Genomic DNA, 12779 nt, shown 5'->3' with positions numbered 1-12779 from the left:
GAATATTATTGTGTGTCCTTTGGGATGTAATATATACATTTTTCTGCATCTATTCTGTATATTTGACCATAACCAGTCTAAGTATGCTCTTTATCTTCACTGATTGATTCACTATAGTCACACACAGAGTTGTGATATGTAGTTGAGTATGTTAAGTAATTATATTGAGTATAAATGAGCAAACCTTTGCATGGAATTTTTTTTTTAGGTACATTTCAAGTCCACAAATACTGAGTGTGAGTCATATGATTTCATGCAAGAAACAAAAGATTAAGAAAACTTATTCCAAAAAGTTCACAAAACACCTTAAATTTATTTTGAATTTTCCAAAACTCTATAACTTTACAGTTATCAGTTTCCAATTTTATCATATGATTTCCCAATCACAGAGCTATATTTTGCTGACAGTAATAGCATGTCTTGCCTCCCCAGCTCCAAGTTTGAAAGTGTATGGCTGTGCACTGCCCCAGTCTGGTAGCAGTGAGGAGGTGAGTAAGACTGGGAGGAGCAGATGGTAGGTATCAATGTGATGTATGGGGTTGTGGTAAGGTAGACTAGGTTGTGTTAGTGTGGATGGGAGTTGTTAGTGTGGATGGGAGTTAGACTGGGAAGAGCAGATGGTAGGTATCAATGTGATGTATGGGGGGGGGGGGGGGGTAAGGTAGACTAGGTTGTGTTAGTGTGGATGGGAGTTTGACTGGGAGGAGTAGATGGTAGGTATCAATGTGATGTATGGGGTTGTGGTAAGGTAGACTAGGTTGTGTTAGTGTGGATGGGAGTTGTTAGTGTGGATGGGAGTTAGACTGGGAAGAGCAGATGGTAGGTATCAATGTGATGTATGGGGTTGTGGTAAGGTAGACTAGGTTGTGTTAGTGTGGATGGGAGTTGTTAGTGTAGATGGGTGTTTGACTGGGAGGAGCAGATGGTAGGTATCAATGTGATGTATGGGGTTGTGGTAAGGTAGACTAGGTTGTGTTAGTGTGGATGGGAGTTGTTAGTGTAGATGGGTGTTTGACTGGGAGGAGCAGATGGTAGGTATCAATGTGATGTATGGGGTTGTGGTAAGGTAGACTAGGTTGTGTTAGTGTGGATGGGAGTTGTTAGTGTAGATGGGTGTTTGACTGGGAGGAGCAGATGGTAGGTATCAATGTGATGTATGGGGTTGTGGTAAGGTAGACTAGGTTGTGTTAGTGTGGACAGGAGTTGTTAGTGTGGGCAGGAGTTAGACTGGGAGGAGCAGATGGTAGGTATCAATGTGACACAAATATATCACCATAGTAACCTTTTTGGGTGTAGATGCCATGTTCTCACATTCGGGAGACCTAGTGTAGAAACCCCTGTTACTGAACCTGTGCTCCATGTCGCCTGGTTTTGCTTGATGTTTTTGATAATTTTTACAACATTCATCAACATGTAGTTGTAGACAACTGGGATGTTTTTTTGGGTTCTAGTTTTGAAGAAGATGCTTCCTTTCTATCAGTAATGGTGACTAATGGTGACCCTTCAATAGTTGTGTTTATTTTAAAAGGACAGGAACATAATTGTTTGGTCTTTTTAAATGTTTCATTAGGAATCAGATGATGAGGCATTACAGAACATCACATTTGCCCCGAAGGACAGGAACCCTGTGTCCTTGAAGGCAAAAGACAATGTTCATGGTTTGGGATACAGTGGTCTTAACCCAAGAAATGCCCTACCTTCAGGTCATATAAACCTGTTTTCCCCTCCTGTGAAGGGCAAAGGACACAGAGGAATTCAAGGTCATGTAAGTGCAACCTTATCTATCTTTCTTGCTATATTGATTTTCATTTGTCTTCTTAATAGTGTTTCTATTTCATGTTAGGCCAATTTTTAGCTAAGCTGGTGTGAAGCAACATGGTTACAAAATTCTTCTATTTTTTAACCTATCCTGCATTACTCCTCAATGCATCTACTACTTACTTTATGACAGAAACGAAGCTGTTCCAATCAAGCCTGAAGCCTAACCCTTACACAGCTGCCACGTGACAAAACGGAAGTGATTACATCACAGGATCTTCATTTTCCTACTTGTCACTGGACCGACAGGTTTTGTCTACTTTTGGTCTCAAACTAATGGCATTGACATGTGTTTGCGCTCTTCCACCTAAATTTGTTGTGCGGCAGGTGGAGTATACATTGATATATTTATTATGCTTGTATTTGTGTAATGATATGTAATTATTGTAAGTGAAGAGACTCTTGTCTTTTTTTCTTTGCATGTTTATTGTTCTAATACGCAAACTTGAATTTGTTAACATGTCTCGGTCTTTCTTGCGTGGGCAGTCGTTTCTCTTTCATTTGCTTGCTAGGTAGTTAATTATATAATAATAACCTTTAGCTGTTGTTGGCTTAGCAAGTGTTTCATGCTTATTATTTGATACAATAAATTCTGTACTTCCGATTTACACTTTAGTTTATTTCTCAGTTCTCATTTTCCAATACAACCTCAACCTTTCATGTGTAAATTATGCTTGCACATTGTATAAATTGCCATGGTAAAAAGACTGCTAAAGATCCAAACCTGCGTTGTCTTTATTGTACTCAAGTTTGTACACAAGATTTAAAATGTAACATTTGCTCCCCTTTCTCCCCGTCAAGCTTTATGAGATACAGACAGGTATCACATAAGTGTATTGGTCAGCATTCCCTACAGCAAACTAGAAGGATGTCTGACTCACAGGATTCTTCTAACAGTCCCCGGTCATCATGAATCAGCCCTCTTCTTTTGGTTGGGCTCTACCAGGCGTTCCGCGGACGGTCAACATTCCTTTGCACCTGGGCGCTGGGCACAGTTGTAAGTTCAACACCTGTCTCTACCTTTCAGGCACAACAACTGTTGACAACTGCCAGAGTAGATGGCTGACCGGTTGATTGTGATAGCACCGGCCCCGAAGTCGACAAAGAGGACACCATTTGGTCCCATCCTGCATCATTACCACCTGATCCTATGTGACGGAATATGGTCAGGGTGTTGGACAAGGTTTTCTCCAGAATAACCCACATCCCAGCATTCAAGGCACCCAGGTTTAGTAAGGATGGCTTTCCTATCCACACCTTTGAAGTAGGTGACCAAGTGCACGCCTTGGAAGAGAACCTCCAGAGGATGACCTAGACGTCCCAAGTCGACCACTCTCAAGATTCCACCGTGGTCTAGTGGTAGAGCGTCCGCCTGGAGAGCGGAAGGTCCGGGGTTCGATCCCCGGCCGCGTCTTACCAAAAGACGTTAAAAGATGGTACTTGTTACCCTGTCTGGCGCTCGGCATTAAGGCTCTAAAACAAGGACTGGTCGGCTCAGATTCAGTAAACTGCGGCATGGTATCTCAGTGGGCTAGCACTATAAATCGGCATCAGTCCAGACTAGTACACGCCACTATATAAGTGCAATAATCTTGGATGCGACGTTAAACCCAATTGCACCTCACCTTATGTTTCCAGATACTCATTAAGACTGATGTCAGGCACTCACTTAAGCCCATGTTTGCTCTGGCCTCCTCATCCTGGGCCATGGAACAGGATGTTAGTGAGACCAACGCTAATCGTCTAGACCATTTACAGTTACAGTGCCAGACTACCAGCAGAGACAAATAGACCGCATAAGGAATCACCTCAGGGCAGCTATCATGGAGATCAACACCAGCTATGCTACATGGCTTTATCTAATTGTGATTGCGAATTCAAATGTCAACCATAGTTGGCCTCTTCATAATTTAATGATATTACATTTGCCATTTCTTGAGGCGGCAAGCGTACGCTTGGGTTGGACGTATACTGGGTTGACGTTGCCAACCAAGAGGTGTTACTTTCGCAGCCTTGGTCTACGCAGACCCTGTTTAATAATGGGATCCCTGGTGTTCTAAAAGAACAGCAGTCTGCTTCGTCTGCCGCGGCTTCGCGGCATACGTTGGATCTGGTTGGGTCTCTGCACAGACGCCTGGGTGGTGCCCCTAAACGGAGTGCCCCTCAGGATGCTGCGGCCGGGAAGTCCAAGGGGTCGGTGTCTTCTTCCTCCAGGAAGTGGTCCCGCCCTGAGGGCCTCGGTAAGGGCAACATGCCGCCCTTTCGGGGGAAGAAGGGACACTGGGACGGTAAGGGCTCCTCCAAATGACTCTCACTTGCAAGGTTCGTGTGCCGATAACGTCAGCTTTGGTTGGCCCATCGGCGAACCCGAGTCATTCAGCCCTGGACAGTTGCGTCTGCCGCAGCCTGTCAGGCCTCCCTTCCCTTCCTCTGTCGGAGCCAGACTCCGACTTATTGGGAGAATTGGGAACATGTGTTCGACGACCCGTGGGTGGTCAACACGATCCGTTACGGCTATCAGCTAGATCTCAAAGCGGATCCCCCGCTCACCGTCGCCCTGTTGAGAGGTTTCTATTCGGAAGCCGATCTTCCCATCCTCGCCGATGCCATCGGCAGGTTGGTGGAGAAGAGGGCTGTACAGGAGTTAGCTCTACCAGAAATAACACCGGGGTTTTACTCCATGATATTTCTCGTTCCCAAGAAGGACAGTGCCGAACTCAGAATGATTCACAATCTGAAATCGTTCAACTGGTTTTACCTGCACAAGCCGCCCAAGTTCAGAATGTTGACCTTGGCGGACCTGAAAGCTCTGATCATGCCGGCCGACTGGTTCGCTTCGATCGACCTGAGGGATGCTTATCTGCATGTTCCGATTCACTCAGACCATCACAAGTATCTCAGGTTTGTCTTTCAAGGCAGGCACTACGAGTGGGTTGTACTCCTATTCGGGCTTTCGTCCGCTCCCTGGCTGTTCACCAGGTTAACCACCCCCATAGTGGGGTTCCTCCACAGGAGGGGTGTCAGGTACTTCGCGTACCTGGACGACTCGCTAGTGGCCAATTGAATGACGGACACCCTGTCACGCCAACTCGATTTTGCACTTCGGCTCTTGGAGCAATTGGGTCGGATTGTCAATCTCCCCAAGAGCGAGTTAACCCCCTCACAGAACTTGAAGTTCATCGGAGGTCGGTGCGACATGGTGACCCATCGCCTCTTTGTCCGCCCAGACCAGTGGCACAAGATTCAGGCGATGATTGCCAAAGTCGTAGCGGTGCAACAGACTGTTCACTTTTGGGAACAGCTGTTAGGGCTACTTGCGTCAGCCCAGGACTGCACAGATCGGGGTCGTCTCCAACTCCGCCCGCTGCAACGGTTTCTAATCCAGTTGTTAGCACAGGAGGAGAACAGTGCGACCGTCGCCCTCCCGGATCGGCTCCGGCCGCATCTGGAGTGGTGGACGGTCCCTTGCAACGTCTTATCAGGAGTCTCTATGCAGCCCTTCCCGGCCACGTTGAACCTGTATACAGACGCCTCTCTAGTGGGCTGGGGCGCCCATCTAGAGGGGGAGGGGAGCTGTGGTGCGTAGACGAACTAGGTCTTCACATCAATTGCCTCGAGTTCAAGGCAGTGAAAAACGCAGTCAATCACTTGAAGCATCGTCTCGTCGACGCCCGGCTCATGCTGGCGACCGACAACACGACGGTAGTGTCCTATGTGAACAAACTGGGGGGAACCCACAGTCACTCGCTACACAATCTCATGTTCGAGTTTTACGCTCTGGTGGACAGTGTCCCGTGCCAGGTACGCGTCCGTCACATCCCAGGTGTGCGGAACGTACTGGCCGACGCTCTGTCGAGGCCTCGGGATCCGAGCCCCACGGAGTGGATGCTAAACCCAGTAGTGTTTCAGTGGCTGTGCGAACGTTTGGGTCGTCCGATGGTCGACCTGTTCGCAACACGGTTCAACAATCAACTCCGTTGTTTGTAGCACCAGTCCCGGATCATCGATCACGATGCTCTCGCATTAGACTGGACGGGCATGGACGCTTATGCTTACCCGCCGATGGCGTTAATACCACTCATTCTCAGCCGGCTCCGAGGATTTTTCTTCTCCTTTGCCACGGCGGCACGTGTGTCTGAGATTCATGCACTCGATGTCACCAAAGTACGATTCGATAGGGGCGACGAAGGAGCGGTCCGTCTGGGCCTGCTCATGGGCTTCATCACTAAGAATCAGAAATTTGGCCAAACAGAGAGAGAATTCACTGTAAGATCCCTCAAAGAAATCTTTCATCCTGCTGATACTGAGGACAGATCGCTGTGTCCGGTTAGGGCCCTTAAGTATTATCTTAAGGCTTCAAATGAACGTAGACAAGGGCGTGACCATCTGTTCATATCGTGTAACCCTAATCGGACTGCTGACATAACTTGCAACTCGATTGCGTTATGGCTTCGTTCTGTCATCAATCTGGCGTACCGGTGTCGGGGGTTACCGGTAGCGGGGTCAAACCCTCACGAGATTAGGGCGCTAGCGGCAACATTTGCCCTACACTCAAATATATCTGTTCACAGAATATTACAGGGTTGTTACTGGCATTCTGACTCGGTTTTTGCCAATCATTACCTCAGAAATGTCTCTGATGAAGAGGTGGAGGGTGTGCACCGTCTTGGGCCGCTGATCGCAGCACAAGTGGTCATCTAAGGGGTGTGCCCGGCACAATTCCAAACTCCTCAGGCTTCAGACCTTGCACGGTGATCAATCTGGGTCTACTCCAACGTTCCCACAGCCGTGGGTACGGGAGTGGGGTCCCACAAGCCAGCGCGCTCATCCACAGGTGAGTGCGGCTTTCTGTCTGTTTCTTTATTTTGAATTGACAATTATGTACTTAATTGTCTGTTGTGTATTGCAACCTTGTAATGCATGCTTTCAAATATTGAATTTAGGTCAAGCGCCTATTACATACACTTAAGTAGGCTTGTTCTTGGGATATACAGTCCAAATGAAATTAATTTCCCTCTTTTCGACTGTTTCACCTGATCTAAGATTCAGCTCACACGGAAACTGTGTTCTCATCCGCTGCAGCGATGAACTACCTATCAAGTGGGGCCGTTTGGAGTCACCAATCGTTTGGCAATAACGAGCCTTACGGTATGCTTGACAGTGCTTTGGTATCCCTATATGGTAACGCCAAGCTGGGAGCATGCGCATCGAGTGCTTCCGCCTTGTTGTATACTTCCGCTGGTCGGAAGAAACACGAGCAGTCAGGTTTCGGGTTGTAGGTGCTCCCCACCGCCTACTGTGGTAGTCAGCCTCGGTATAACAGTGGTAACGTATTACTTTATTACTTACTGTAATTTGTAGAATTTTCCTATTCGGAATATTCTATAAGTAATACGTTACCACTGGGCTGCTGCCCGCCCGTCCGTCCCCCGAGCACTTGCCCTCGCAAGAGACAAGAGTGAAGGGTGTCACATGGCAGCTAGGTGGCTACGCACATGCTGCATGAGGTGATTGAGAACTCTGTCGAAGATTTCGCTATAAGAGCAGTTGTGGGGGACAACAGCCTCGGTATAACAGTGGTAACGTATTACTTATAGAATATTCCGAATAGGAAAATTCTACAAAATGTCATCCAAACCCACACCAAGGTCTCAAGTGAGACAGCACTCGAAGCCTTTCACATCCTCTCACAGCGATCAACCAAATCAGGAAATTATCGTCCGAGATGTTCCCTTAAAGAGCAGAAGCATGAGCAGCACTCTTTTAGTGGCAGAAGACAACACAGAGCTCAGGGCTCTTATCGTTCCCACAGTGGCAAATTCCAGAGCAGGAATGGGGATAAGTGCGGAAAGCAATGAACCCTAGACAATCACGACTGGCAGCTCCCACCCCTAGTTGTCCCAATCTTTGACACCCCTGTAGGTAGTAGGCTGGGCCTCTTCTGACAGAACTGGATCGGTTTGGCAGACCCATTCATACTAAATGTACTATGCTACGGGTATTGCCTAGACCTGGCCGTGGACCCTGGGCTGAACATGGCTCTACCCCAGAAAGCAACATCAGCCACTGGGGCCCATCATGGGTATCCTGTTGAAAAAGCCATAGAGACTGTATACACCCCACCGTTAACACTGGGCTTCTACTCTCCCATCTTCCTGGTACAATGTATGCACAAAGCATTTTGGTCATCACATGAACCAACTGGATACCAAGGGTGTTATGACCACTTCTAAATTTAGTTAGCAGTGGTTTATACTCACAAATATTAGTATTTAAAAGACAATGTTCACAAGCTAAATTCAACCTATGCGACTTAAAAAATTCAAGTGATGTGGTATCTAGTGATACATGCCAATCTTGAACTGTACAGTCATAAACTCTTTCACTAAATTTATAAACAAATAGATTGGTATCACCCACATCTTGTGCAAACCAGAAGAAGCCAAAACCATAACGAAATAGTAAATGTTGCAATAAGTTGCCCAATGAGGGCGTTTTCTGTTGACCTTTTATAACACTGTAATGGATGGACCTACTTGTGTGAATTTGTAATATTTTGAGTCAGTACTTAAAACATTTAATATGATAAATAGTATGCAGTGGAACTCTACAACATTCTCCATAGGCTACTGCATGGCTGTTCTGTACCCTGTATGTAACAAAATTTGCAAAACTCTCCGTGTACAATTTCGATATTTTCTCTTTTCTCAAAACCCCAGATTTTTGCTCCATATGTTACTATTGGTACAATCTTCTTATCAAATATATTAAAAGCATCTTTTATCATCGGTTCGAGTCGAACAAAGACACGGCTATAGACTTCAGTTTATAGGGGACAGACCGGGACCAACTGACAGTGCCATGGGACAGATGGCTCAAGATACTGCGCCATCTTTCACCTGCCCTTTGACAAGTGTTGCTGGGCTTGCTCACATCAGCCCAGGATTGACAAGCTGAGGTCATCTGCACCTACGCCCAATACATCAGACATCAGCACCCCTACGTAGACATCACTCTACTGTCTCACCTCTGGACGCATCTCAGTTGTTGGACGATATGGTCGAAAGTCTTAGGAGGGTCTCCTTAACAGAGTTTGCTCTAATGCTACCCTGTTTGTAGACGCCTCTCTATAGGGTTGGGGTGCACATCTACAGGACCAGACAGGATCAGGGCTGTAGTCCAACACACAGCACACATGGCACATCAACGACCTCAAGTTTAAGGTGCCCATTTAAGCAATTTCACATTTGTATCTCCACTGACAACAGCATGTTGGTTTGTTTCTCGCACAACACAAGGGATGACACACTCTCACTTCCTGCTTCAACAGACATTAGGTTCTTTCATCTGGTTGATTGTCTGGGTCTACGATTTCTAGTCCAGTACATTCCCGGGTGTCGGAACATTCTGGCTTGGGCAACATTGAGACCATACAGGGTGGCTGCCACGGAAAGTCAAGCCAATATTGACCTCTTTGCCATGCATAAAAACTACTACTACCGAGTACCTCCTACATTTGCTCACCAAACAACACTTGAAGGGCAGCACCATTACGACTTACATGTACTTGCAGGCCCTTAATTCAGTGTTCTGGGACTACAGGCCCACCTACGCTCATTCAGGCTTGAGGATCAGAAGGCTAACTTTCAACCTGCCGCTTGGGATTTGAATGTGGAACTTCGAGCCTTCTTGTAACTTCCTTTTTTAACCTCACCAAGAAGACAATCTTCCTCTTGGCACTAGCCTCAGCAGCACAGATTCAGACAAAATTATGTGTGTGTAATATGACAACCCTGTGCCGTCATCATTTCTGTTTGGTCACTTGGCAGCTGTTTCACAGCTTTGTTTCTGTCATAACTTAAGCAGTAGATGCCTTAAGGAGTAATGCAGGATAAGTACACAAATGTTAAAAATATTTACATTTTACTTTAAAAAAAATGTAAAAAGTGAGAAATAATCAAATCTTGGCCTTAGGGATTATGATCACCACAGAATGTCTATGTGTACACCCAAACATTTTTAACCTCATCCTAGGTGCGCTTCATAGTCCTTTATTTGATTAATAAAAACACTCAATCCTTCAACCGTGTTGTGATATGAACTTGCACTTACTCTAAGCACCCACCCAGATTTATGCAAACAATTATTATGTCATTATCATTGCTATCTTGATACATGACAACATGGAGCTTTCTCCTGATAAGAAAAAAAATCCTATATTTTGGCTTCAATCACACTAACTAAAGTTTTCAAATTTTTTAAACTGTAGTCCTCTTCACTGTCAATTACACACACAACTAGTTGTCGCCAAGTAGTCTCGTAACTACCCAAGCCATGATGTCATAATGGCGGCAACCTCACTTTTTTCCTGTGTGTGCTAGCGTTAACACCTACTATAATAGTAGTAACAATCTAGCACTTGGTAGTAAGTCACATTATTCTAATATTATTCTAATAAGTTTTCTATAATAACAGACATATAAGTATAAATTAATAGTGCTGCTGTGGAGACAAACACACACCTAAGTATAGCTCGTGTTTGGTGTTGTTGTGAGGTCGTAGTCTCCATTCAAACCCCCAGTCTCCATTCAAACCCCCAGGTGCAAGAAGTGTGGCAGGTTCATTGTCACGGGAGATCCTCATGAAAACTGCAAAGTGCAGAGAAAAGACCGGCAGCATGGAGAACAGATGTGTGCAATGCAGTAACACATCCGAGAAGATCTTCTCCAAGATGTCAGAGGTCGTGACTAAGGCCAAGAGGCCCGAGGCTGCCAAGAAGAAAGTGAACAACATCCTTACTGGGAAGTAAGTTTCCACTCCAGCGCCACCCTCTCCAGCCAGCCCACCATCTCCTGCACTCACCATGAGTCTTATCCACTAACTGTTAAAGAACAGCAGAAGATGGTAAAGGACAGGCTGGAGACTAAGCTGTCAGATATGGGCAATATCATCAAGGAGATAGCTCTGGCAAAGACTATAAGATCTTCGTCCATGGCCGTAGGTCCATCTACACAACATCAACAAACTGAGCCGCACAGCCAGCCTATAGACCAGTCATCTAGCCAGCCAGCAGCAGACTAGCCAGATATAAGCCAGCAGGCTTTATCCACCCATTAGACAATACCAAACAGGAGCCACACGGTATCCATGGACAGGCCGTCCATGGCAACCAAGCCATCCAGCCATACCAGCCAGACACTGTATGGCCCATGGGCCTGCTCTCCATGGCAATCCAGCCAGCCGGCCACAAATAAACCGTACAACCACCTCACAGACTGCATGGGCAAGACTACAGACCACAGCTTACCATATGACCTTCATCAGCCAACGGGTCCCAAGCCAGCCGCACAGACTCCACGGGATTACCCAGCCAGCTGTCCAGCCAACTGGCCAGCCAGCCGAGAGGACAGTAATCGCTTGGATACCGTTACCAACGGACCACAAGCCCAAGGAGACAGATTATACTGGAATCATGGTCACCGGAGGATGACGAACCCTACGGGGTAGTCTCTGAGTTCTTCAATTATCCACCCCCCATGGGAGGTGCCCAAGGCCAATTGGAGGAGGAGTCACCCCAACGAGATTACACCGAAGGCCATACTTTTGTGGAACTGATTGATGAACTATCACCTTATGCCTCTGCTTCAGCCATATGTGACAGAGGATTCACCATCTCAGATGCCTGAATACACGGGATGTCATGCTCCTACACCATCTCAACATATTCATCAGACATTACCTTGGCCCAGTTACGCTGGCAAGGTTGTTGATCAGTTGACAGACAACATTCACAGGCTCAAGCATTATGAACGACTTGCTGTACCACCTATGAAACAGAAGTTATACAGGAACACGATGCGGAATTTCCAAGTTTGGATGAGGATTTCTACAAGTTGGTGCGTTACTTTACCAGCATCATGTTTCAAGGATCTGACATCTGTCTCCAGATACTCTATAGATATCGGAGCATATATAAATTGTTTTGTCGACAAAATCAGACACATCATACCACCTTTACAACCGTCGTATGAAGAAATTGCACCGGAAACACCCATGACTATTAGGACCGGTCAAGTCAGACTCATCCATAGCCTCCTTGACTTAATATTCAGGATTCAGGAAAACTTATTCTCTTCCCAAGTCTGGACTTCTACACAATTACTGAGGCTACAACGACAACGACTCTTAGCCCAGATCAAGCCACGGCAACAGCATCAAGAGTTTCAGAATTACATGCCGTAGACTATTTTAGCCTTACCCATGATCAACAATGGATCACAGTTACTCTAAGATCACTCCCAGACTTCGTATCTAAGCATCAATCTACCACAATGGGACCATTTGGTCAAAGACACTATACAATTCCTGCATTAGGACCAACAGTGGATCACCCAGACAGACTCTTATGTCCCATCAGAGCTCTCAAGTTCTATCTCTCAGCTACAGAACCACATAGATGCCATCGGAGCAGACTCTTCCTATCCTTTTAGACCAACTCAAACAAGGATATCATAAAGGCTACTTCAGCAGGATGGATGAAATCCACAGTTGCACAAAGTTACACACAGGCTCAGAATTCCATGCAACGTCTCGGATCCTGCTCAGCTCAAGAAATCAGAGACCTAGCCAAGACTCTCGCTTCATGGACTACAGTCTCAGTAGAACAAGTCGTTTCTAGCTGTCAATTTGTCAATGGGCCTCACAAAACACCTTCACCAGCTTTTACTTGCGTGACATTCACTCGGACTTAGAGGGCATATATTCCCTTGGTCCGGTTGTTGCAACACAAACTATCGCCCGCTATCGGAAAAGGGGCGAGGATCCAACACCAGCAGCATCAGAGGGTGAGCAAACCATTGATTATTCTGCCTGTTGGGTGTAGGATGGATTAGAAGCACCTTAAATGTCAACTGTCACCATTAAACCGGAAGTGACGTCATTACCAAAAGTGATAGAATAAC

At 46.1% G+C, this 12779-nt stretch overlaps 1 protein-coding gene across 1 annotated transcript in view; it reads left to right on the top strand.

The window, feature by feature from the left end:
- Positions 1-12779, top strand: part of LOC139454190 (G patch domain-containing protein 1-like) — a 67511-nt gene that overhangs the window by 30954 nt on the left and 23778 nt on the right. Inside the window, exons 6-7 of the mRNA XM_071235755.1 lie at positions 433-488; positions 1571-1765. Of these exons, the coding sequence (XP_071091856.1) occupies positions 433-488; positions 1571-1765 (251 nt within the window). The remainder of the gene's footprint in view (positions 1-432; positions 489-1570; positions 1766-12779) is intronic.

Source organism: Haliotis cracherodii, unplaced genomic scaffold, assembly GCF_022045235.1.
Source record: "Haliotis cracherodii isolate W230 unplaced genomic scaffold, xgHalCrac1.p SCAF_10, whole genome shotgun sequence".
NCBI classification, from domain to species: Eukaryota; Metazoa; Mollusca; class Gastropoda; order Lepetellida; family Haliotidae; genus Haliotis; species Haliotis cracherodii.
This window is presented reverse-complemented; position numbering and strand designations above follow the sequence as displayed.